General features: G+C 42.1%; 1 protein-coding gene across 12 annotated transcripts in view; it reads left to right on the forward strand.

Annotated features, from left to right (window-relative positions):
* The window catches only part of cacna1g (calcium channel, voltage-dependent, T type, alpha 1G subunit), a 168,643-nt gene extending 149,878 nt beyond the window's left edge, over positions 1-18,765 (forward strand). For 5 of the 12 annotated variants that reach the window (XM_031560750.2, XM_031560751.2, XM_031560748.2 and 2 more), the window contains 7 exons: positions 19-140; positions 3,213-3,677; positions 5,529-5,672; positions 6,531-6,653; positions 7,929-8,121; positions 8,372-8,541; positions 14,699-18,765. In XM_031560750.2, the coding sequence (XP_031416610.1) occupies positions 19-140; positions 3,213-3,677; positions 5,529-5,672; positions 6,531-6,653; positions 7,929-8,121; positions 8,372-8,541; positions 14,699-15,649 (2,168 nt within the window). In that variant the 3' untranslated portion in view covers positions 15,650-18,765. Of the gene's footprint in view, positions 1-18; positions 141-3,212; positions 3,678-5,528; positions 5,673-6,530; positions 6,654-7,928; positions 8,122-8,371; positions 8,542-8,926; positions 11,730-14,698 lie in introns of those variants that run through there. The other 7 variants (XM_042703210.1, XM_031560757.2, XM_042703205.1 and 4 more) reach the window with 6 other exon arrangements.
* The last annotated feature ends 3,893 nt before the right edge of the window (positions 18,766-22,658 follow it).

Here is a 22,658-nt window from a genome sequence, read left to right on the forward strand (position 1 = left end):
GTTTCCTGTGATTGGTAGTCTGTGATGAGACTCACCCCTGTGAGGGACTGGGCCGCTACGCAACCTTCAAGAATTTTGGCATGGCGTTCCTCCTGCTGTTCCGTGTCTCAACTGGGGACAATTGGAATGGAGTTATGAAGGTGAGATTAAAGGAATTTTGGAATTTTCTTTAAATTCTCTGCTGCTGCATTGCTTACATGCACTTAATTGTTAACATGCAGACACATGCATCATTCCCATCACATGCTTAAAACACAGGCAATTTATTTGAAACCATGAACATGGGACATATACAGGGTGTCTGAAAAAATACTTTTACCCACAGGGGAACATATTTTATTGATATTCAGGTCCTTTTTAGGCAGGTTTGTTAAGATGAAATGTTTGCAGATTAGTCAAATATTGCCTAAAAACTAATATCAATATTTAAGGAATTTACTAAAATCATTGGCTGATTGAATCCAATTGTAAGAAGATGCAGCGCAGGCACAGTAGGCTACAGAAGAACATAACAATGAATTTTCTTTTTTTGCAAGAAAGTGTGTGATGTACAGTATTTGGAGAAGTTGTAGGCAAAGATGACAGCAGTGTTGGGGATAATTCTGAAAGACATTGACAGGGGACCTAATGATAAGTAGCCTAGTAAATATTGCTCACATTGTCACATGCAGTGTTTCCAGTGTACCACTTTTTCATAATCTCCCTACAAGATACCTGTAGGCTAAATTGCCTCATATCCTTGTCGAATTCAAGAGAAGGGTGTAGTGTTTCTGCTCACCTTAAAAAGTAGTATTAGCTACTGGTGGACTGAACTGCATTTGTTCAGATTTCCAAGCAGGCTATCCATCCTTTGTAAGCTCGGAAACTCTATCTTGGTTAGATAATTATGTGAAGTGTTTTGAGACTTCCACTTAGTCGGCGGCAGGATTGGTGCCTTCTGGGTTTGGCCTCGCAGATAAGGTCCGCCCTCAGGCCAGATGGAAGTTCAGCTGTAGGCTTGTGATTGAGGGAATCCCTGGACTTGTGTTCTGAACCCATCTTCCACTTCTGCCCAGGGATCTGGCTACATCCAGACAGGTTTTTCCAGCAGGGAATTTATAGACTGGGGTCAGGCAGATGGTATTAATAAACAACCCTACCACAAGTGGTTGACAAGGTCTGACCCATTTCTGAGATTGACACTTAAACATATTGTGGCAAGCTAGCCATGAAGAATGGAGGCGAACACAAAGATCTCAGGTTTAAAGGCAGGGTCATACACCACATAGCCCCAAAGAACCACACAGAACAAGGTAACAGGATCAGGCCATATATATGGGAATGACACAGATACTGATGGTGAGCAGGTACGCTAACATGTTGGGCTAAGCTAAGGCATCAAACATCATATACACACAAAGAAAATAATAACAAGTCGTGCACGTCAACATGAGATACAGAATGGAGGTAGGATTACATTAATCCAGATTGATGATCAAACATTATCCATTTATGTATAGCATTATGGGAACGACTTCCAGCCTCGTCATTGACATCGGCACACAGAAGCATGCTGTTCCCCTGCACGTTGCATAGCCCCACCACGTGGTTAGCCGTCCCCAGAAACCACAAACACAATGCCTTAAAACAATAGAGCAGACACGGTTGCCCCCAACAGCCCTGGTGGAAGATAAGAAACCAGTCCAACCTGGTAGAGGCCCACATGACCACGGGTGCTTCCTCACAGTAGCATTCCAGGTCTCAGCAGGATGCGGTGGCATGGAAGTCAGTCACAGGCCAATCTGGTCCCTTGTGTGCAACGAGGACACTGTGCGATGGAACCAACAGGGCTGGCCTTCATCAGAAGGGGGCACCATCTTTCTGCCGGGCCAGGTCTTCCTAACAACAATGGCTTGGTGTAGGTCCAGGATATTTTCCTCCACTCCTCTAGGAGGCACCATCCCACTTCTGACACCGATGTGGTGAGCTAGCCCACAATGGAGGCAGACACACACATCTCAAATACAAGGTCCTGAAAATTCCCTCAAGTTACCTCAGGACTCCAGAGTTGCATATAAGTATATTTATTCAACAACAACAAGCTTGTCGGGCTCACTCATGTCTTGGCAGACAAGAGAGAGCCACGGGCCCACTCTCAGAGAGAGAGAGAGAGAGAGAGAGAGAGAGCCCGGGCTCACTCCCAGACTGCAGCAGACGGGAGAGAAGCAAAGTTAAACACATCACACAAGGTTTATATAGATTGAAGTTAGCATTCTCTGACGCCAAAGCACTAGAGATAACCACGTGGTGGGTCTCCCACATCCGAGGTCATCTTGCTATGCTTTTTGCAACGTAATGCATCAGCAAGGCAGAAAAGAAGGACTACCAGTTCTTCTTATCAGCCCTTGCTTGCACACACACACACACACACACAGAGAGAGAGAGAGAAGGTACACTTTTAAGCACATACACAGAGTTAGAAAAATCAGCACTTAAGAATCAAACATATACAGAAACAGAAAAGTCATGTTTCAGCTAACAAAGGCATATGTTTAACACACATACATACTTGATTTGTCAGAGTTTCATATTTCTCTATCTACCACACCTCCCAGAGAGAACCACTGCCAAAGAACCAAAGAACCACAAGGCAACAAAAGCAGGTCTTATATATGACAATGACATAGACACTGACAGTGAGCAAATATGCTAACATAAGTGGGGCTAAGCTAAGGCATCAAATATCCAATACACATGAACGAAATAATAACAGTCATGCACGTCAGCATGAGACACAGAGGGGAAGCAGTATTACATTAATTCCAGAATGATAATCACATATTAAGCATTCATGCTAAGCATTATGGGAACTACTTCCAGCCGTCATTGTGCAGGAGCGTGCAGAACTCCTGCATGCTACAACACTGAACCACTGGGGTGTGTTTTTGAAACACTGTATTTTTGTAGAAAACTCTCCAGATAATTGACTCAATATGTAAATTCTGTTATCATCCTCATGTCTGTACAAATGAATCCATTGTTGTTGTTTTCTGTGGATGAGAAAAGAGGTTAGCTACTGTCCATTTAATTGTCATTTTGGCTACAATTCACAAAAGTCACAAGTCCATGGATATGGCATGTACCTCATCAGAATTGAAAGTGTGACTTCGATTCTTTGGTTGATCTGCAGCATAGCTATACTCGATTACAATTCATCATTTCCTCTTCCTTAGGATACCCTGAGAGACTGTGCGGGGGACAACGGTCCGTGCTATAATGCAGTGGTGTCCCCCATCTACTTTGTGTCCTTCGTCCTGACTGCACAGTTTGTATTGGTCAATGTGGTCATTGCTGTGCTAATGAAGCATCTGGAAGAAAGCAATGCGGAGGCCAAAGATGAGGCTGAGCTGGAGGCTGAGTTAGAGCTGGAGGCGTTGGCGTTGGCTGCGAGTGCTGCTGCAGCTCAAGCAGGAGGTGCAGGCCTGATTGGGGGGCACTCCTCCTCTTTCATGCAGGAAGACACCAGTGGGCCAGCCAGTCCTAGGACACCTCCTCCACCCTGGATCTTTAACAGGGATCCACAAGAGAACTGCAGCCTGGCCAATGACAGCCCCCCACCAACAATGGTGGACATCCGCCGAGACTCAACAGCACACATCAGGGTTGACTCTCCTCATTGTATGGAACCACCTATAGAGGTGAGTGGCAGAAACCCAATTACTTAGTGTCATTTAATTTGCTAGTATGCGTGTATGGTGCCGTCTGTCTGTCTGTCTGTCTGTCCTGCTTCCAAAGAGGATATGGGTGACACAAGATAATACAGAGCACACACAGCAGGTTCCCTTAAGTATTGATGTGAATGGTCTTGTGTATGTTATCTGGGCTTAGCTCCAACAGGAGGGAATTGATCCTAACTGATGGGTCCTAAAGGAAGAAATTTGGGTACGGATTTGGAACAGGCAGAGAGGCAACTTACAACAGCAATAACATGGGTCTCTCATAAGCCAGCATCGAACTCAAACCGCATGTGATGATGTATTAATATCCCCTAAAGCACCACGCCATGCTATATATAGCCTATGTTTGGGTTTGGTTTTTTCGTTGTCCCTGGCATATTTCACTCTTAACGCTCCAAACAGAGGCTTTAAACTAATGTTTCAATGAATATTAAAACACTGACCCAGCCTCCTGGGCTATACAGAAATGAACAGCTTAATATCATGTACTTTCATTGTTAAAAAAAAAAAAAAAACAGTTTGTTGTGTGACAAGAAAAGGCCTGATTGGCAGTACATTAGTTGAAGAATTAGAGCATGCTTTTATACTCACAGCTGCTGAAACGTACTCTCGATCACCCCCGAGGGAGCCCTGTCACCTGTCAGGTGTTTGTCAGCCCCTTCCTCCTGTGAACACCCAATACTGGATGACTTATTTCATATGAAGATTAACACAGCCTCCCCTATGATGATTGATGGCTGTCACAGTGTGTTTCTGCCTGAGCCATACTGCTCAGCATGGACAGCTTTCTCCATGTGTATCAGATTATGGAAGTTCAGCTGCCCTTTGCATGGTTGGGGTTGTCCCTTCTCAATGAAGACCTGTGTTTTTTACAGACACTTAGGCAATACATTCTAATAATCCCTAATGAAGACAACATGTACCTAACTGCATGTTTGCCATCTTTGATCTTGAAAAGTCAGTGATGTTGATGAGATTGGCATGAAAGACTTTTTTCTGAAAATAGCTTGCCACCTCTCCCGGGTCAGACTAGTGCCATGGGAAAGCTCTGATTCCTCATCTTGTTTTTCACTCCAGTTGGCTATTTCCAGAAAAGCAATCTTTTTTCTTTGTCTTTTTTTAGTGAAAATATGAGCTAGGATATCATTCCTTGGCTGGTGTCCATCCCCTTTTCTTTCTCCAAAACAACCCTTCAAAACTCTCCTCCCCTGGAGTCTACCTCAAAGTTCAAAACAGAAAACTTCCAGTGGTGCTCCTGTGCCCTCTACTGGAGCTTTATGGCATAGCAAGGAACATCTGGGCTTGAATTTATGCTAGTGGCTATTTGCTATTGTGAAATAGTAATGAGTCATAATGATGAAGTTAGTGGTGAAACTCAATCCCTTACTTCTTATGTGCCCTTGTGACACTGTCACCTGCCCCTCCCCTGAACTACTGTCTTTCTTCCTGTTTGTCTTTATCTCTGTTTGTCTGTCTGTCTGTTGATGTATATGTCTGTCTGTCCCTCCCTCTCTCTCTTAATTTCTCACCCCCCTCTCAACACACACACACACACACACACACACACACTCACACACACACACACACACACACACACACACACACACACACACACACACACACACACACACACACACACACTCACCCTCACCCTCACCCTCACCCTCACCCACACACACACACACTCACACTCACACTCACACTCACACTCACACTCACACACACACACACCTCCCCCCTGGCTGTCTGCCTTCTCTTCCTGTCTCTCTATATTTGTCTGTCTCTCTTCCTCTCTGACATATGGATCCTAAGCGGAGGCTGATGTTTGACTCAGTTTCCCTGGTGATCCAGGGTTCTCTTGAAGGCGAGCTCCACCTCATGGACAACCTGTCTGGGTCCATCTGCCACTACTACGCCCTGCCCCCGCTGCTTAGCCAGCACTGCGCTGACAAACAGGTCTCTGTCTTTTACAACCACAGTGCATGCCCACCTGTTCAGTAAGAACATGACATAAATACACACCCATACTGCTACATGTATTTGATTCAATGGCTTCCTAATTCACACTGTAATCAAACTCATTACCCAACTTTTCTTTCCCTGAAAATCAAATGCTTTAGTAGCAGTTGTGGGCATTTGTGGACACATGCTTGGATTTTCTTTGGGCTATGATCACCCAGCCTAATACCCCAGTTTGTATGTCAGCATGTGTATATTCCAGAGATTTCAATCCCAGGGTGCAAAGGGTGCAGCGGAGCACTCATGTCCATTCATATGAGGCCAAACTGTACATGGTGACGGGCTCCATTCATATGAGGCCAAACAGGGCATGGTGACGGGCTACATGAACTATGTGCTATAGAAAGGCATCTGTTTCCCCTCTTTGGGGGAGATAATACTTCATGTTGTAATTAGCATTGCAACAGTCTTTGGAAACATTTCAATTGAATGTCAGTGCCCTAATATTTTATGGTTATTTATTTAATTTAATAATCTTTGCAAAATCATTCCTTATCAGGTTGAGGTCACTTTGGTTTCAGTGAGTTTCTCTCAACTAATTCTCAGAGAAGAACATTAACACAGTTTCTTGATCAGACTGCTTTTAGCCCTGTGGAACCGACACCATATTTAGATTATATTTGTAAATATAAATCCATGCATAGCTGTGTATTAATCCTAATGTGTTGGGGTGTAGTGAAGATGTGTATTAATCCTAATGTGTTGGGGTGTAGTGAAGATGTGTATTAATCCTAATGTGTTTGGGTGTAGTGAAGATGTGTTGTTCTCACCCATGGCTCCTCTCTCTCTATTCAGATTCCTCTAGCAGAGATGGAGGCTCTGTCTCTGGTGTCGGAGAAGTCCTGGTCCTTAGCTCTGACGGACGACTCTGTGCCCGACGATTTTAACCCCCTCTTACTAACCAGTCTGGAGTATAATGTATTTAACAACAGTGACCTCAAAACATCCATATTCTCTTCTGCGGCAATTTTGTAACTTTTCACCTCAGGGGCTTCCAGGCCTATCTGATTTTCTCCACAAAATCTCTGTCGGGGAATGCTATCTAAACATAGCTGCCTGCCAGCTCCTTGCTGCCATGGAGATAACATTATGTACATTCCCATGTAACTGAGATACTGATTGATGCCCTCATATTTAATAGTATGTTGGGTAAATGACAGCAGCGATGATTGTTCAAAGCCTGTAACAATGAGTTTTTAGCTATTTTAGCTTCAGAACTATTTTACTGTATTAGTTGCAATGAGCCTAAAGTATGTGGAAGTACTGGTCGATGCTGTGTGCCAAAGTGCTTGGAAGCCCCAGGGTAATCTAACCCATCCATCTCTCTCTCTCTTGCTCTTTCTCCCTCCTCCGCCCGTCATTTCACCCTTTACAGCCTGGTGTGTGTGAGGTCCAGTCCAGTAGAGTAGTGCTCCTGATCCCATTCTCATCTCTCACTTCTGCTTTCTCCCTCCCATATGCAGCTCCGTGTGGAGTCCGTCTCCGTTCTTCCTGTTGTATATCTGTTGTGTGTCTCTTGTTGTCTGCTCAGTTGTCAGTCTGCAATGTACATGCAATGTCTGTCCGTCCAATTTTTAGTCTGGATATATCTTTCAGTGTATTTGTATCTGTTTTCGATATTTTATGTTGTTGTCCTTCTGTATTTGGAGATGATTTGATTTTGGACCTCAGTGCTACGCTCACCTTTACTTCAGGAAGGGGCATGGCACCAGGGCCTGCAGCTTGTGTCTGTTATTAGATGCTCTTGGCACCGGTCTAGGCAAAGGGGAGGTGGACAGCGCTGACTCAATGTGGCTTTGTAGAGGTCTCAGTGAACATGCAATGGCACTCTGGGGAGCAGTCTTCTGAATTTTGAATAGCACTGTCTTGGGTGTAGATCCAGGAGACGCATAGAGATGCCACATTTTATAAAGATGTGATCTTTTAAGGTGTGTTGAATATTTTCAATATGTAATTGAAAATGTGCAGTAGGTTCAATGTGGAAGTCATTCAAAATCAAGTCTGAATATTGAGCTCCTCCATCTCCCCATTGCAGACCAGTGTGACAAAGGTGTTCTAGCCAATCATGGTGTGACTGCCTGTTCAGTTTCTATGTGATGCTCTATGTATGACATGTACGTATGGGAAGTTCCACCTAGCTTTCTCATAAAGCTCTTTCATCATGGGATGGTGCTGACCTCAGTCTTTCTTCAGCAGACAGAGAGCATGGGGGCTGCAGAGCCTGAGAGCCTGCAAGAGGAGCACCTGCTGACTGTACGGAAGACATCTGTGGGGCGCACACACTCTCTGCCGAATGACAGCTATATGTACCTGCCTCTTCTACCTGCTGTTACTGCAGCTCCCTCTGGACCAGCACCTCACACAACCTCACCTCATCCACACTCAGGTGCAGTATCTCCAACTCATCAGACACACTAAGTCACATACACAACCTCACCTCATCCACACTCAGGTGCAGTATCTCCAACTCATCAGACACACTAAGTCACACACATGGAAAGTCTTGTAATTCCACGCATAATTAAGAACAAAAAATGAAACATAAATAGAATTTCTTTGCATGATAGGATTATTAATGATTCTGTCCCAAACCTGCATTGACTAAATGAAGCCCTCTGGTTGGTCAATGGTTGCAGGCTCCAGTGGCTCCATCCAGATCCAGCAGACTGAGGCAGCCCAGCTCCTGGCGGTGCCCACCCAGCTCTTCCGCCCCATAAGCCCCAGCAGCCTGTCTGAGGCGGAGGGCATCCCCCGTATCCCCCCACCCCAGCACACACACAACCCCACACGCCCTCTCCGGAGACAGGTGAGCCACACCACTGTTTGGTAGCCTCCTTGACAGTAAGTAGTTACCCCCTCATCAAACTGTTATCAGACTTCCAAGCACCATAAGCCCCTGTATCAAGTATACCTAAGTACCAGATGTATGGGTAAGCCTAAGGGACTACGACAAGGAGTAGTTGGCAATACCACACCGTGGGAATGCAGTGAATAATCTGAAGAGATATTGTCACCACCTCGTAATATGTCTGATAGCGTGAACCTCTTTCTTGTGTTGAAATCCTCTCCTGTGGCTGGTGTGAAGTTGACTCGTCTGCATTCTTCTTTGCTACTGTAGTTGTTCCCTCACTCTGTCCTTGTTCTTTCTTTCTGTTCTTGCCTTTCATGTGCTGTAATATAACTCCTCGCAGATCAGCATGGTGCAGCAAAAGCCAGATCCTAAAATGCTCCTCAGACACAGATACTCCTGTTTCTGACCATGACCACACCATTCACCTCTCCACCCCATTACAGAAGCCCTTTGCCATCTCTCTATCTTCTGGCACTTGTCCATGCCTCCAAACATTTGTATTGCATCTCACAACGAGCTACTTGAAAGGACCACTTAAATGAAAAAAAAAAAAAAAAAACATAATGTAAATTGGCTTTTATCGCAAGTGCATTATTTGTGACCTAAATTTTTCCACCCTGAAATCACCATGACATTCTCCCTGAGTGACAGACAGTCACACCCCTCATGAGTTTTGCCTTTGGTATGTCAATAGTATTGTTTACAAGGAGGCATTTTTTTTTCATAAAAAATGGCCCGGCATACTTTCATTTCTTAAAGGCTTTTTATTGTATTGCAGTGGTTCCCAAACTTTTCATGGCAGGACCCCCTTTGCCCATGACACCCAAACCCCAACACCCCAGTGCTCTCAACTAGCATATTACCTGTTCTCAATTAAAACACAGATATCCATCAGCTGTTTCCTTAGCATTTCAGAAGCATTAACAAATGTTTCTACATTTGTACAGTTAAACATTTTCAATTTAATTTCATCAAACGGTTAAACTTCAACACCAAGTTAATTTGTTTTATTTCCTTTGATCACAGCCCTTTATTAAATTTGAATTAAATCTTGAATTAAATCTGGATCAAATACAGTTTTATGACTGGCTGTGTATTGCTCCTTTCTTTGGATAGATCGCTTCATGTTAGGCGTGTGTCCGTTGTATTAATAATTATGCTAACTATCCCTTCTAACATAGAAAACTAAACGATAGGCCCTGACCATATTATATAAGTAACCACTGGTGTATTAGTTGACTCTAAAACCCTATATAAAACCTGTTCAAGGGCTATAGCCCTTCCTTCAATCTCAACATTCCACACAACTAATTGATTTGCAATTGCCTATCCTATGACTTTTTGGGGGATGCATAAGGACGTGCATTTCCCCCCAAAAAATTAATCTTCCGAAAAGTAGAGATTTGTTGGAGGTGCATCATTCTTGCATCAGTCTTATCCAGGTAAAAAAATATTAATCAACAAAGCCTCAAACCAACATAGACAACCTCAATCTTTTGTTAGATGTTAAATATAGATAGAATGAGAAAAAAAACAGCAGGTCAGTTGACATACACATTCAGTGTAATCTGGTGTCACGTAGATATTCTTTGTTGCTGCTATGCTGTTTGGCTCTATCAAGACATATTTGATGAATAAACACTAAGAATGATTATTTCACAAACTTCATCAAGGTCCTCTCAGCCATCTGAGCAAATGGCTCCCAATTGTTTTTCGACATAACCAACATTGTCCACTAGGTGCCCCTAGAGATCAGATTACAGAAGCTCGGAAAATAGACCACATATTTCATTAGGGCGTGTATTACTGTCCTTACTGTACTAACCTTAACACATACACACACACACACACACACACACACACACACACACACACACACACGTGCAGGGCATCACATCACAAATATGTCTAAAGTCTTGTCTCCTTCACTGGGCAACACATCAGGATCAGGCTACCTCCCTCACTCCCTCAGGAGTTGAAGTAGGGTGGAAGCCTTCACCCGGGAGCCTCTCTGGGTTCAGTGTGTCATGAGCAACAAGGGATAAACACATGGAGCAGTGTCCTTTCCAGTAGCCCAGTAGGTCTAGAGTGAAGTCTGCCAAGTAGTGCCTCCAGCCGCTGACAAGAGTGAATGTTCTTTTGTTCAAAATGTGTTCATATATATACAGCCTGTTGCCCCTAATGTTTAGATTCACTGATATCTCAAGACACGAGTTTACTACTGATTTTAATAGCTACAGTGCATATAAGGTAACTCAGGAATAAAGTAGTTACAAAATAGTAGTTTTGCAATATGCATGTATTTTGTATTGTAGGGCTAGGGATGGTTAAGACATGTCCATTCCTTCAATGACATATCAGTTTTCAATTGATAGGAAGACAGCTTTCTCCAGGTGTTGACAAATGTGCGTTGTTTATTGTAAATGTATAGTGTATAAATATACACATATACATGATGGAATGTAAATAGAAGTATAAATAGACTACTGCATTATATATATTTTCTCTTTTGCTTAAAACGTAAATAGGCTTAATTTTTATTTGAAAATACATGTCCTCATTGTTTCAAAAAACCTGTTTTTATCAAATTCTTCCTGAAATCAATTCTTCCAAACCTCAAACAGTTTTTTACCAATCAAGTGCTAAAAGTCTTTGAGGCAATGCAATTAGCATGTCTCATGGAAATACAGCTCATGTCAAGCACCGTGCATGGCACCAATTAGTTCTACTTTTTTGATTGTGTGATTGCACAAGCAAGTGTCATTTGGGGTCGTTCGCCCAGCTGCGCAACTTAGCTTAGCTACATGCCAAACCGGTGAACCCAAGCCAGAGCCGACAGATTTTCCTCTAAACTTGCTGACACTCAACAAAATGACTTCATTGCAACTGTAATTGTCGGGAAAAAAGGTATCAGCATATCTGTAAATTAATTAAAGCCTATATTTCAGCTGATATTTTGCTTGTGTTCATACAAGTAACAAGGTGGGCGGCTGCGTGCGCCTATGCCGTTAACCCAACACAAGCTATGCTTATGCAGCTATGCTAATGTAGGCTGCATAATTGATTACAGCACACGCTAGGTATGAAATAGAATTTTGTGTATTGCTGTCATTTTGTTTTCTAATCGGCAAACAGGTCAAGTAGTCATTTAAGCAATATAGTACGAGTGCGAGTGGGGTAGGTAAGGGATATTCCCACGGGTGGTGTTCGGCCGTAGCCACGAGGCCGGAGGCCGAGTGGCGCAGGCAACAACACCCGTGGGAATATCCCTTACCTACCCCACTCGCACGAGTACTATATTGCTTTTATAAAACAATTTTATAGTCAACCAATTAACATTTAAACACGAAGTTATTGATTCAAAAATGTTTATTTCGCCATTGTTTCTCCGCAACAAAAAAATAGTTCCATTGTCAACGTCTTTTGGAATTATAAGAACTTTGAATTAACGGTTATCGCTTATCAACGTGCTATAGAATGTTTCATCGCGGAGTGATTTATTATTAGCTGTGAAAAGTCCGAGTTGGGATGTCCTGGGATATTCCAACTCATGGAACGTCTCTCGTCCAATCAGAAACAGCAAAATAATTCAATAGAACCCAATTGTTTTATAAACAAATACAATGTCATTAACACAACAACTCCTATCATTTGATCGTCTGAATATTTTAAGCAAAAATTCCTAATCTGAAAATAATCTCAGTGTAAAAAGGGACCAAAGTAGCACATATTTACACTCAGATAGATATTATGATAGATAGATAGCTATTTAAGCAATATAGTACGAGTGCGAGTGGGGTAGGTAAGGGATATTCCCACGGGTGGTGTTCGGCCGTAGCCACGAGGCCGGAGGCCGAGTGGCGCAGGCAACAACACCCGTGGGAATATCCCTTACCTACCCCACTCGCACGAGTACTATATTGCTTTTATAAAACAATTTTATAGTCAACCAATTAACATTTAAACACGAAGTTATTGATTCAAAAATGTTTATTTCGCCATTGTTTCTCCGCAACAAAAAAATAGTTCCATTGTCAACGTCTTTTGGAATTATAAGAACTTTGAATTAACGGTTATCGCTTATCAACGTGCTATAGAATGTTTCATCGCGGAGTGATTTATTATTAGCTGTGAAAAGTCCGAGTTGGGATGTCCTGGGATATTCCAACTCATGGAACGTCTCTCGTCCAATCAGAAACAGCAAAATAATTCAATAGAACCCAATTGTTTTATAATGCGTTTTAACTGGCTCTCACCCTTCAAGTCAAGTCAAAAGCACATTTAAAAACAACTCACGCTGAGTGCTGTGCACCCTTGCAAGTAAGCATAAGCTATTTTAAGTTTACGTTAGCCTGGAAAGCCAACTGTAAAAACAGTGTTTGACAAATAATGTTACATTTCAGAGTCAGACTGTATTATCTTGTTGCTAGCTGTCATCCCTAGGGATGGATTGGAAACGTTTTCATTTGAGTGATTACGTTTAGTTAGTGGAAACATATTAGAGGACTGTGACGTCATAGTTACATTTACTGTGCTGCGCCTGGTACTCATTCACCAAACCTATGTATCAGTTTTAAGTGGCATGGAGTCAGACCCTTCTAACCCTTCTGAGAAGGGATGATATAATCTAACTGTCAATCTAATATCATATAAAACCAATTAATTCAAATGTCAGTGTATTCAAGTAAACAATATGCTTTGTCTCTTATGTCTCGTGAAGAACGCTGAACTTGGTGATTTTCTGTCATATAGAAACATTTAAACTACAGTCCATAGTTCACATTCAAATGCATATTATGACAAATGAATATGCTTTGTAGGCCAATTTGTGGTGTGTTTTGTATGAGGACAACCAAAGGCATTTTAGAGCTAAGTAATGTTAATGCTGTACAAGATTGCTATCAAACGAGCTGGCTTGCAGGGGTGTCTGACTGACACGTGATTTAAATGGTCTGTCTTGTGTTTCTGTTCTTAACTTAGGGGTGTAGGTTAGTGGAAAGGTCTTCAGTGGAGCTATTTCACCACCACTACCCCTTGATTGGCTTAAGTGTCGTGCAGTCAGGCTCTTCTAACTGTTCCGAGAAAGGGAAAAGTAAAATATAATGTAATTGTAAGTATTATAGTCAAATTGTTTCATTTAAACACCGCTGAGCTAAAGCTAATCAAAACATTACATTGCTATGCATGGCTCAGGGCCTGACTTAACAGTACAGGCTTAAAAAAAGCCAATGGAATCAAAAGAGGAAATATCTATTTAAAAGACAATACCCAATAAAATGCGTACACACTCATAAAATGTAATAGTTCCGCATTGCTAACAGCACAGTGACTCAAACCAATAGACAGCGGCCGGTAGACTATACATTTTCAATTTTAATTATATTGCAGAGCATCATTCATGAACAGTCAATCTGACTATTCAAACACTGACACGACACAAGTTTGCCTTTATTGAAAAACAGTCAGGTAACACCACCCAAAAAGTAAACAGACCAAAGTAGCTAACATAAAAAACAGTTAAACTGGAACACCGGCTGCCATACTGGTAAAGAATCGTTCCATTGATGTCAGCAGGAGTGACACAACTCTCTTTCTATATGGCTCTGACATAGCCCTCTGCCGTATGCAGAGAGCTATGCTTTAAAATAATTATTATCTATGTTAATTATAGGATGAGTTCAAGGTCCACTTGTATTTTGTGACACATTTGTAAACACAGTAAAAGCATTTTTAGTACAATGCGCCTCGTCCAACACAGGGTAGCAGTGACCATTATTGCGTAGCTTGAAGCGTTCACGTCTGCATAACTTGCATACAGTAACAGAAACCACAGCCGTCTGCTTGTTGCGGCGCAATCACACTTGCATTTTCTTGCTGAAATACATTTCTACTTAGCAGTTGGTGTTTCACCTAAGAACAGAGTTGGTGAACCCCCTCTCACTGAAAACCCCTCTCACTATTCTAACCTTGGACTCCTCACTCTTCTTACCGGCTGTGTCATTGCTCTTAACATTTCATACTAACTAGTGTCCCTCTCACCTCATGTCTTAATCCCCTGGGTGTTCCCTTCTCCTTCTCCTCCACTCTACCCCACCTCTCTAACTCCCAACAGGTGGCTGTGAGGACAGACTCACAGGAGGCTGTGTCCCCCGAGCATGAAGAGGTTGTGGAAGGGGCCATGGGGCTCAATGAACTGGCAAGCCCCCCAATGAGCTCTTCTCCTCAGCTGCCTCTCCAGCACCACCCTTCCCTCTGTCTGGTTCCCGCTACTCCTGGAGCCTCGCCTAAAGCATCCCCCTCCAGTGTCCACACACAGCACATCCAACATGACCAGTACAAAGTGTTTTCTCCTAGGTCTTCCCTTGCACACACACCCTCCCCACCTCCCCTGCCCCCACCACGCACCCAGCCCCCCAGTGCCCAACAGGAGGACTTTGTGGACCAAGAGGTGTCATATATCATCCAGGAAGGCTTGGCTGCCAGTAGCAGCTCAGATGGACAAGGAGAGCAGAGTGGGATCAGTCAGATCAAGCTTGGTGAGGGCCGCAGTCCTTACCTGCGGCAGCTGAAGAAGTACCACAGCGCCGACACACAGTGTTGCCAGGGACCGCTGCGCCCGCGGCCCTCCTCCTGGCTGGACGACCCGCGCCACCGATCCATGGAGGCGTTTTCTTCAGGGGAGAGCAGCCCCCAGCTCAGCTCCATCTCCTCTGGCTTTGTGTCACGTGCAGACAGCCTGCAGCAGCAGATGCACATGACACCCACCTCTCCTCACCCACGCAAGAAGAAGATGAGCCCCCCCTGTATTTCGGTTGACCCCCCTGAGGGCCTGCAGGAGCCTCCTGGGGTGGGATTTCACCCCGCACTGGGCCTTGGCATGGTGCCCTCCCCTTTGACCAGCCGTGACACCAGCTGTCTCCGCAGACGAGCCCCATCCAGTGACTCCAAGGACTCCTTTGACCTGGGGGGAGGAGGGGAGGCGCTCCCCCAGGAGGGGGCCCACAACACCAACCTGCTGACTCTGCCTAGTTTTTCCATTGAGAAGTCAAGTTCTGAGCACTGAACATAAGAGAGCAAAGACAACTCACACATAAACTGAGAAATCACACTCATAAGAATATATGATGCACTTTGTGTATCTGTGATGGTGATAGTCATAGTAATAATACTGTAGTGAGTAATAATACCAACTACAATTATGATAAAGAGAAAACAAACTTTATAAAGTGTTCAGATAGTGACCATCTCTTTGTTTTGTACTGCCAACTCCAGCAAACACACAAATACATCAGACACTCAAGTACATACACACACACACACACACACACACACACACACACACACACACACACACACACACACACACACACACACACAGAAAAGACAATATAAAATCTGTACAATTCAAAATGGTTCTCTTCCAAGATACCTACTGCTTTTTGTAGGTCATCCCCAGCATGTCAGCACCTGATGCCAAGGGTGAGGCCATTGTGGCTGTTTTGGAAAATGCACAGAAAAGAACTGTGGAACTTTTTTCTTGTGGGAAGTAGTGAAGTTACAAAGCAATATGAACGTTTCAGAGACACTATTTTCTTAAATTATTGGTCATAGTGTTTGTACAGGATGTAGAATTTTTCATTTCATTTCAAATTTATTTGTGACTGTTTTGTGATTTTGCTTTAAATGTTTAAATGGTTTGTCATTTTATTTTATTTTTTCACCATAGGATATTTTTAGCTTGTTTGGACAAAAAAGGAAGAAACTTTTTTCAAAGTGCCGGGACCCATGTATTTGTAGGAATTAAAAAAAAATCTATATATATATATATATATATGTGTGTGTGTGTGTGTATATATATATATATATAATACAAAACAGCCCATTAAACTGCTCTGCGATTTTTAAATATATGCAGTGGAAATCAGTACTTTGAACCTTTTAAATAACCAGGCTTTCAGAAGGTATCTAGGTTATTGGTTGAAAAAATTAAGCTCAGAAGTTAAAGACTTCACACATTCTCACAGTCATGTAAGGTTGTGAAGCTACGATTTTGCTAATTAGGTAAGTTAAACTACTACCTTTTATTCACACTGAGCAGCCTCAACAAACAGGAGTAAAAGGTTGAGGTAAAGTCAGCTAACATTACATTGATGCTGGTTTGACGAGTCTGATTTTGTGAATAGACTTAATGCTGTGATTGTGACATGCAATAATTCAGAGAACTTTAGCAGCAAAACAAACTAAAAAAGAATCTCTTGGTGCACTATGGTGGTATGGTATACTATGGTACTTCAGCCTTGTTAAAGGGAAACTTCGGGACACATTTTTTAGCATTATCCAGGTAAACAGGATGGACTGATTTCGGTTGTTTTTGTTCCTAGTAAAACATTTGGACCTAAAAAAAATGGTAAAATAGGGCCCAGGCTAAAAAAATCCAGACGTTTCCATTTAACACAAAATTCACAGATGCCAACATGTAAGACAGGTTCCACATTTCTTCATCACTATTCATCAGGAGTCTATGCAGGTTTTGTCTTGAGGTCCATGACAACCGTATCTAACCACTGTGATTAGCACAATAAATTGTTTTTCTTATCTCTCAACTTTATACCGCATACATTCATTATGTCCTGGCAATGGATATGGAATTTTCTAAATTCTAATTCTCTTTATGAAGGCACTTAAAGGATTTAGGGTTTTTAGATGAAAGTTACCTACATACAGAGCTAAGTCTTTCTAGGGCTTAGCTGTATGTGTGCCTGATACAGTTTGACAGTCAATGCAGCTTTGCATGTTATCAGCAGTTGTCTTCTGTCAAAACCCCCACAGAGACAAGCACCTGTTTTTCATTAAATACAGTTTGAAATGTCCTTACGCTTGGATATTGACATTTGAACCAAAAATAACCTTTCAATAACAACGGACAAAGCACAGGCCCTCTCTTTTCCAGTTCTCTAATTTCCAACAAATTTGGAAAAACAGCATTGGAGCTAGAAGGAGAGATAAGCCTCAAGTTTATCAATACAAGGTGGAGAGGAGACGATTACATTCATCTTATCTCAGCATGTCTCTGAGACCATTCACCGCTGGGGTTCACTTTGTGAGGTGACAGTTGATGAGAACTTGATCCCTTTAACAAGTAGTTATTTGTGACCTCCTCATCCACTCATGAAGTCGAAAGTGGAAGAATATCACCCATGCTGATTCCCAGTTCACGAACCCCTTTTTGGTCATCCAGTGAAACTGGAGAGGGTTCTGTTCTCTTTCAGCCGGGAAGAAACACAACAAATGATCAGAAACCATCACACATGAACCCTTGTTTACCATTCCTATTTGTCCAAACCTGTGCAATGGGTCTGTGGGAAGACCAGATTACACTGGAAATCAGCCATTTATTGTGAATTTTTGATTGATGTTTGGAAGAGATAATTAACCTTGCTCTTTATATGGACTCTTCTGAATACTGTGGATTGAGGATCATTCATTCATCCAAGTAGGTAACTATCCAGATTATTTCTTTTATGGGAGAGTGAGGTGGCACCCAGGGAAGAGCTGATTGTAGAACAGGTTTAGTTATTCCATGGTATGACCAAACAAAAGTTAATTTTCAGGGATATATAATTGGGAACATGATTCATTTGAGATTCTGCACTAGCATCTGTCCGTTGATGAAAGCCTGGACAACTCATTTGTAGGGAGCGTGCTTCAGTTTCTCCCTTTCCAATTATTGGCTTTCTGTCATCCTCAATTCTTTTTAATTGTACAAATACAATCTGTACATTACTGAATTAATCGTAGTTCATTAACCAGAGACCAACGGTAACTGAATGTTAATTGTCTTAACCTGTTGACACATCCTTCTGTACAGATTTTTTTTTTTTTTGGTAAACTTTCAACGGAAGGAGCATTTATTTTTCGCAGTCATCTAACTGCATTGCATCCTGTCAATAGTGTGTGTATATTTACCAACTATATTGAGAAATACTTCAAAAATAAAAAAAATGGAAATTATTTTCAAAAAACAGGAAGTAAAGACAATTGGAAGCTAAAAACTCTTAGTCTTTTTGACTTCAGAATCTCTATGCATTGTATAATTGTTTCCCTGGTAAATCTGTTCTATATCTTGTATGTTGTATATTATGCTTCTCATACTGTATATATTTTGACTCATATACTGTATGTTTTTGTGATTCTCTGCCTAGTGTACCCACATGATACAGCACATCCAGTTTTGTCCGAAAGGACACTAAAGTTCTCTGACTACCTGCAACACAGATCAGTGATCAGGTCTTACACAAGATGGCTACAAAGCTCGAGAGTTTTCCTCTTGTGTACCATACACAGGGAAAGGACACAGAAGTGGGCTTCAAAGATCAACTCAACTTGACAACTCATCAATTCAATCTGAAACCTTAGAGCAATGTCATCTGGCATTCCACTCCTACCACCTAGGAGACTTGCAAAGGCTGACAAAGGAACTGTATGGTAAAAACCTACTTGTTCAACACCCAATGGATCTACTGTAAGTTGTCACACTGCTGTTTGTGCATAAGAGAGAGAGTGTGTACGTAAATGGGGACTACAATGCATGCTCCATCCAAGATTATGTTGGGTAAAGTTTAAGAGACAAGCAGCCTGAAAGAAAGGTTACTCAATGATCTAGAACACGTTTCTGTCAAAACTCTCCTTACATTCAACCAGCAAATATTCGGCAAGTAACAGCTTGCATCTGGTCAGAGAGAAAAAATATGTCAGGATCTGTAAATGAAAAGAATTACTGAAAGGTCAATCCCAAAAAAGAAGGCAGCCAAACAATTAGGACAATAATCCAGCTGGCACCCCAGTGTCCATAATTACTCCCAGTCACGTCAGCACGCTAGTTACTTCCTGTTTTCTCTGACATACCCATTGGTGTGGTGCATTATAATATGACATTAACATTCCTCCAAGCCTTTTTTCCTTCTCTATGGTATTTTCACCACTAATAATTAAGCAAATTGTTCTTTCCTGATTTTTCCTCTGCCTTGAATTTCTGTTCAATAATTTTCATCTCATGTATTTTTTAGCTGTGTGACTCATTCGCTGAAGGTCTGGACAGCTGTTTCTTGACTTAAAAAATTTCTGTTTGCAGACTATTTCCCAACTATTTGGGCTGATATCAACAGCCAAACAGACATCAACAAAACAGGTCTTAAATCTTGCTGCACACAACAATCTCTTGTGATGTTGAGTATGTGTGGTCTGTAATAACACCTGAAAGTGTCTATATCTATATAAAGTAAATGTATATGATTGTTTAATGGCAGTAATTCCTCACTGGAATGTATTCATACAGACCTGGTGACAAGTGGTAGTAATACCACTCACAAACCATTCATTTTAATTTTCATTGTTATTTTCCACGAAATTCAGGTCAACATGTTCCATAGATGGGTTTCTTGCTTACAAACATTACGCATTTAGGGGGACAAAACAGCAACACCAACAGCACAAAAGCAAGCATTAACATTAATTCTGATTTTAAGACAATTGTATAATCCATATAACATCAGCTGACACTGATTTTCAGCCTGAACCAAAAAACCTACCTAAACTTAAACCAGCAATAGCCAGCATTAGTTTAGTAGACAGCCATTCTGATTTAGTTGGCCAATTAGTTAGGCTGATTGAACCGAACCAATATTTACTATTTAGGCATCATTGGTATGAATCACACACAGTCTTAAGTTACTACTACTTGATAGCTAACTAACTAACTTTCTAACTTGCCTTACAGACACACCCCAGACACAGACGTGAGTGCTGAACAGACCCTCACTGCCTTTAGAACCACCGGGACCTCAATATGCCCTTTCAATAGTCTGGATCCATAATCTTCTTCTGTCTTTAGCAAATGCATGTGATCCCCTCAGAATATAACATTTTCCATCTTTTTTTTAAGTTGACTGCACAGCAACTTCTTGTCATGTCTGCTCTCGAGCTTGGTTCTGATAGATCTGCCGTGAGGAGGGGACATTCTAAACTGCTGAGTGTGAAAAAGTGTAATGTGGCTTAATGTTCCAAAACAGTGATCAGTGATCACCGAATGTCTCTCAGACGTGCTTTTTTCTGCCCCCCATTGTTGTTGTCATGGAACATCAGGACTACGGTGGATGTTCTGGGGTAAGCTTTATTTATGTAAAGGACTGTGTTTTGTACAGGACTCAAGAGCAGACTCATAGACAGGAGTAGAGAATAATCCAAAACGTTTTACTATCAGAGTTCGGTACACAGGAAGGCAGTCCAGAGGCAAGCAAACGACAGGGTTCGGTGTGGGTCAGGTCGAAGTTCGGTACACGGGCAGGCGTTCGGTGATCAGGCAGATGATCCAGAAGGGAAGAGGCAAGGGTGGAATCAGATGGACAGGCAGAGGTCGGCCACACTAGGAAATCAATAAACATAGGGAAATTGCTGGAACGCTAGAGACACGGAGAAACTTGGACAAACTGGCAACGAGAAAACAGGAACGCACAGACTATATACACAAGATGATGAGGGACAGGTGAAAACAATTAAGGCGGGGCAGACAATCAACAAGGCGGGGAACACAGACAAGGGCAGAGCGCATGGGAGCCAAACTTAACAATGGATGAAACTAAACTAACCAGCTACGAGACTCAGCTCGAGAATACTCAGCGCATCGGCGCGGGACAGAAAGCTACGAGATTCAGTTTGAGAATACTAAAGCGCAAAGGCGCGGAACAGAACACTACGAGACTCTGCTCGAGAATACTAAGCGGATGTCAGCTCAGACATGAAAGTTGCACATGCATCTCTGTGATGACGTTGCACTGAAAACCTCCTACATTAGCGTGTGACTCTCCTAGATGAATACTCTATATTGCCACTTCAGAACTCAATGGACTTAAAGTACCTATGCCAAAGAAGGAACTAATTTCTCCCCCAAAAATGGCCCTGGGCCTACAGATGTGGTCCCTGCAGTGGAAAAATGCACAAAGATCAAAAAAAGGCAGCTAGTTCCTGCGGTGTAGTGCATCACATACACCAAGTCGAGGTATATCATTTCATACCGAAACACTTGCAAAAACCTTTATAATATTCAAAGTTATGGCTATAAGCTAACAGCTAGGTCTCAGGCAAGGCTGAATTTGCTGACAAGGAAGATGACAAATTCCCATAGAAATGCTTACTGGTAGTGCTGGTAGGTGAGGCTCTCAAGAAAAATGTCTGAATGCACAAATGAGAAGGCCTAGATGACCTAGTGTTTAGAATTGAGTTCTTAGAATCCAAAATATCATGTACTCCGTAAAGCATAGAGTTGAATAAAGGTGGTTTAAAAATAATCCCTGGGTACATAGGAATGCCTAGATGAAAAGGGATCTTGTTAGCCATATATGGAAACAGTCCAGTGGCTGCTTCTGCAGATTCAAACCAAATGACCACAATGGGAAGGAGCCAAATCTGATGCTGAATGAACACAGGAGGAGCAGCTGAACTGAAGTCTGAAGATGAATTCGACCTGATATGAAGAAGTAGTCGAGCACCAAGAAGCGCTACATAAATACCCACACACTGAGAAGCCCGCAATGTTGCTCGCCTGCTCATCTTTCCATACATACTGGTCAAAATGATTACTTCAGCCACCTGGATGGATATTCCTAACCTATCCTATTGCATAGAACATCGTTCAATTTATAAAAAGGAGACATATAAACTGAGTTTGTATTCATAAAAACATTATTTATGTAAAGATATCAACGGTTCTCAGGCAGACTGCACTTTGTCAACTGATGTTTCTTTTATTGTATGATTTTATGGATTTCTGTTATCTGTCATTTTACTTCCCAGTAACCCATATCTCTGAAACCTCATTCAACCGTGCTGTGGTATAGCATAGCATTCACTCTTGTGGAAAAGGTCCCATGTCACAGATAACCAGCCTTGCCATCTGCCAGTGTATGAAAGCATTAATTAAACATATCTGTCGTCTCACCGTGAGCTGCATAACAAAGTTGCTAAAAGGAACGCATACAGCTCTAAAACGATCAACCTAAAAAACAAATATGAGGGAA

The sequence above is a fragment of the Clupea harengus genome, chromosome 23, assembly GCF_900700415.2.
Source record: "Clupea harengus chromosome 23, Ch_v2.0.2, whole genome shotgun sequence".
Classification (NCBI taxonomy): Eukaryota; Metazoa; Chordata; class Actinopteri; order Clupeiformes; family Clupeidae; genus Clupea; species Clupea harengus.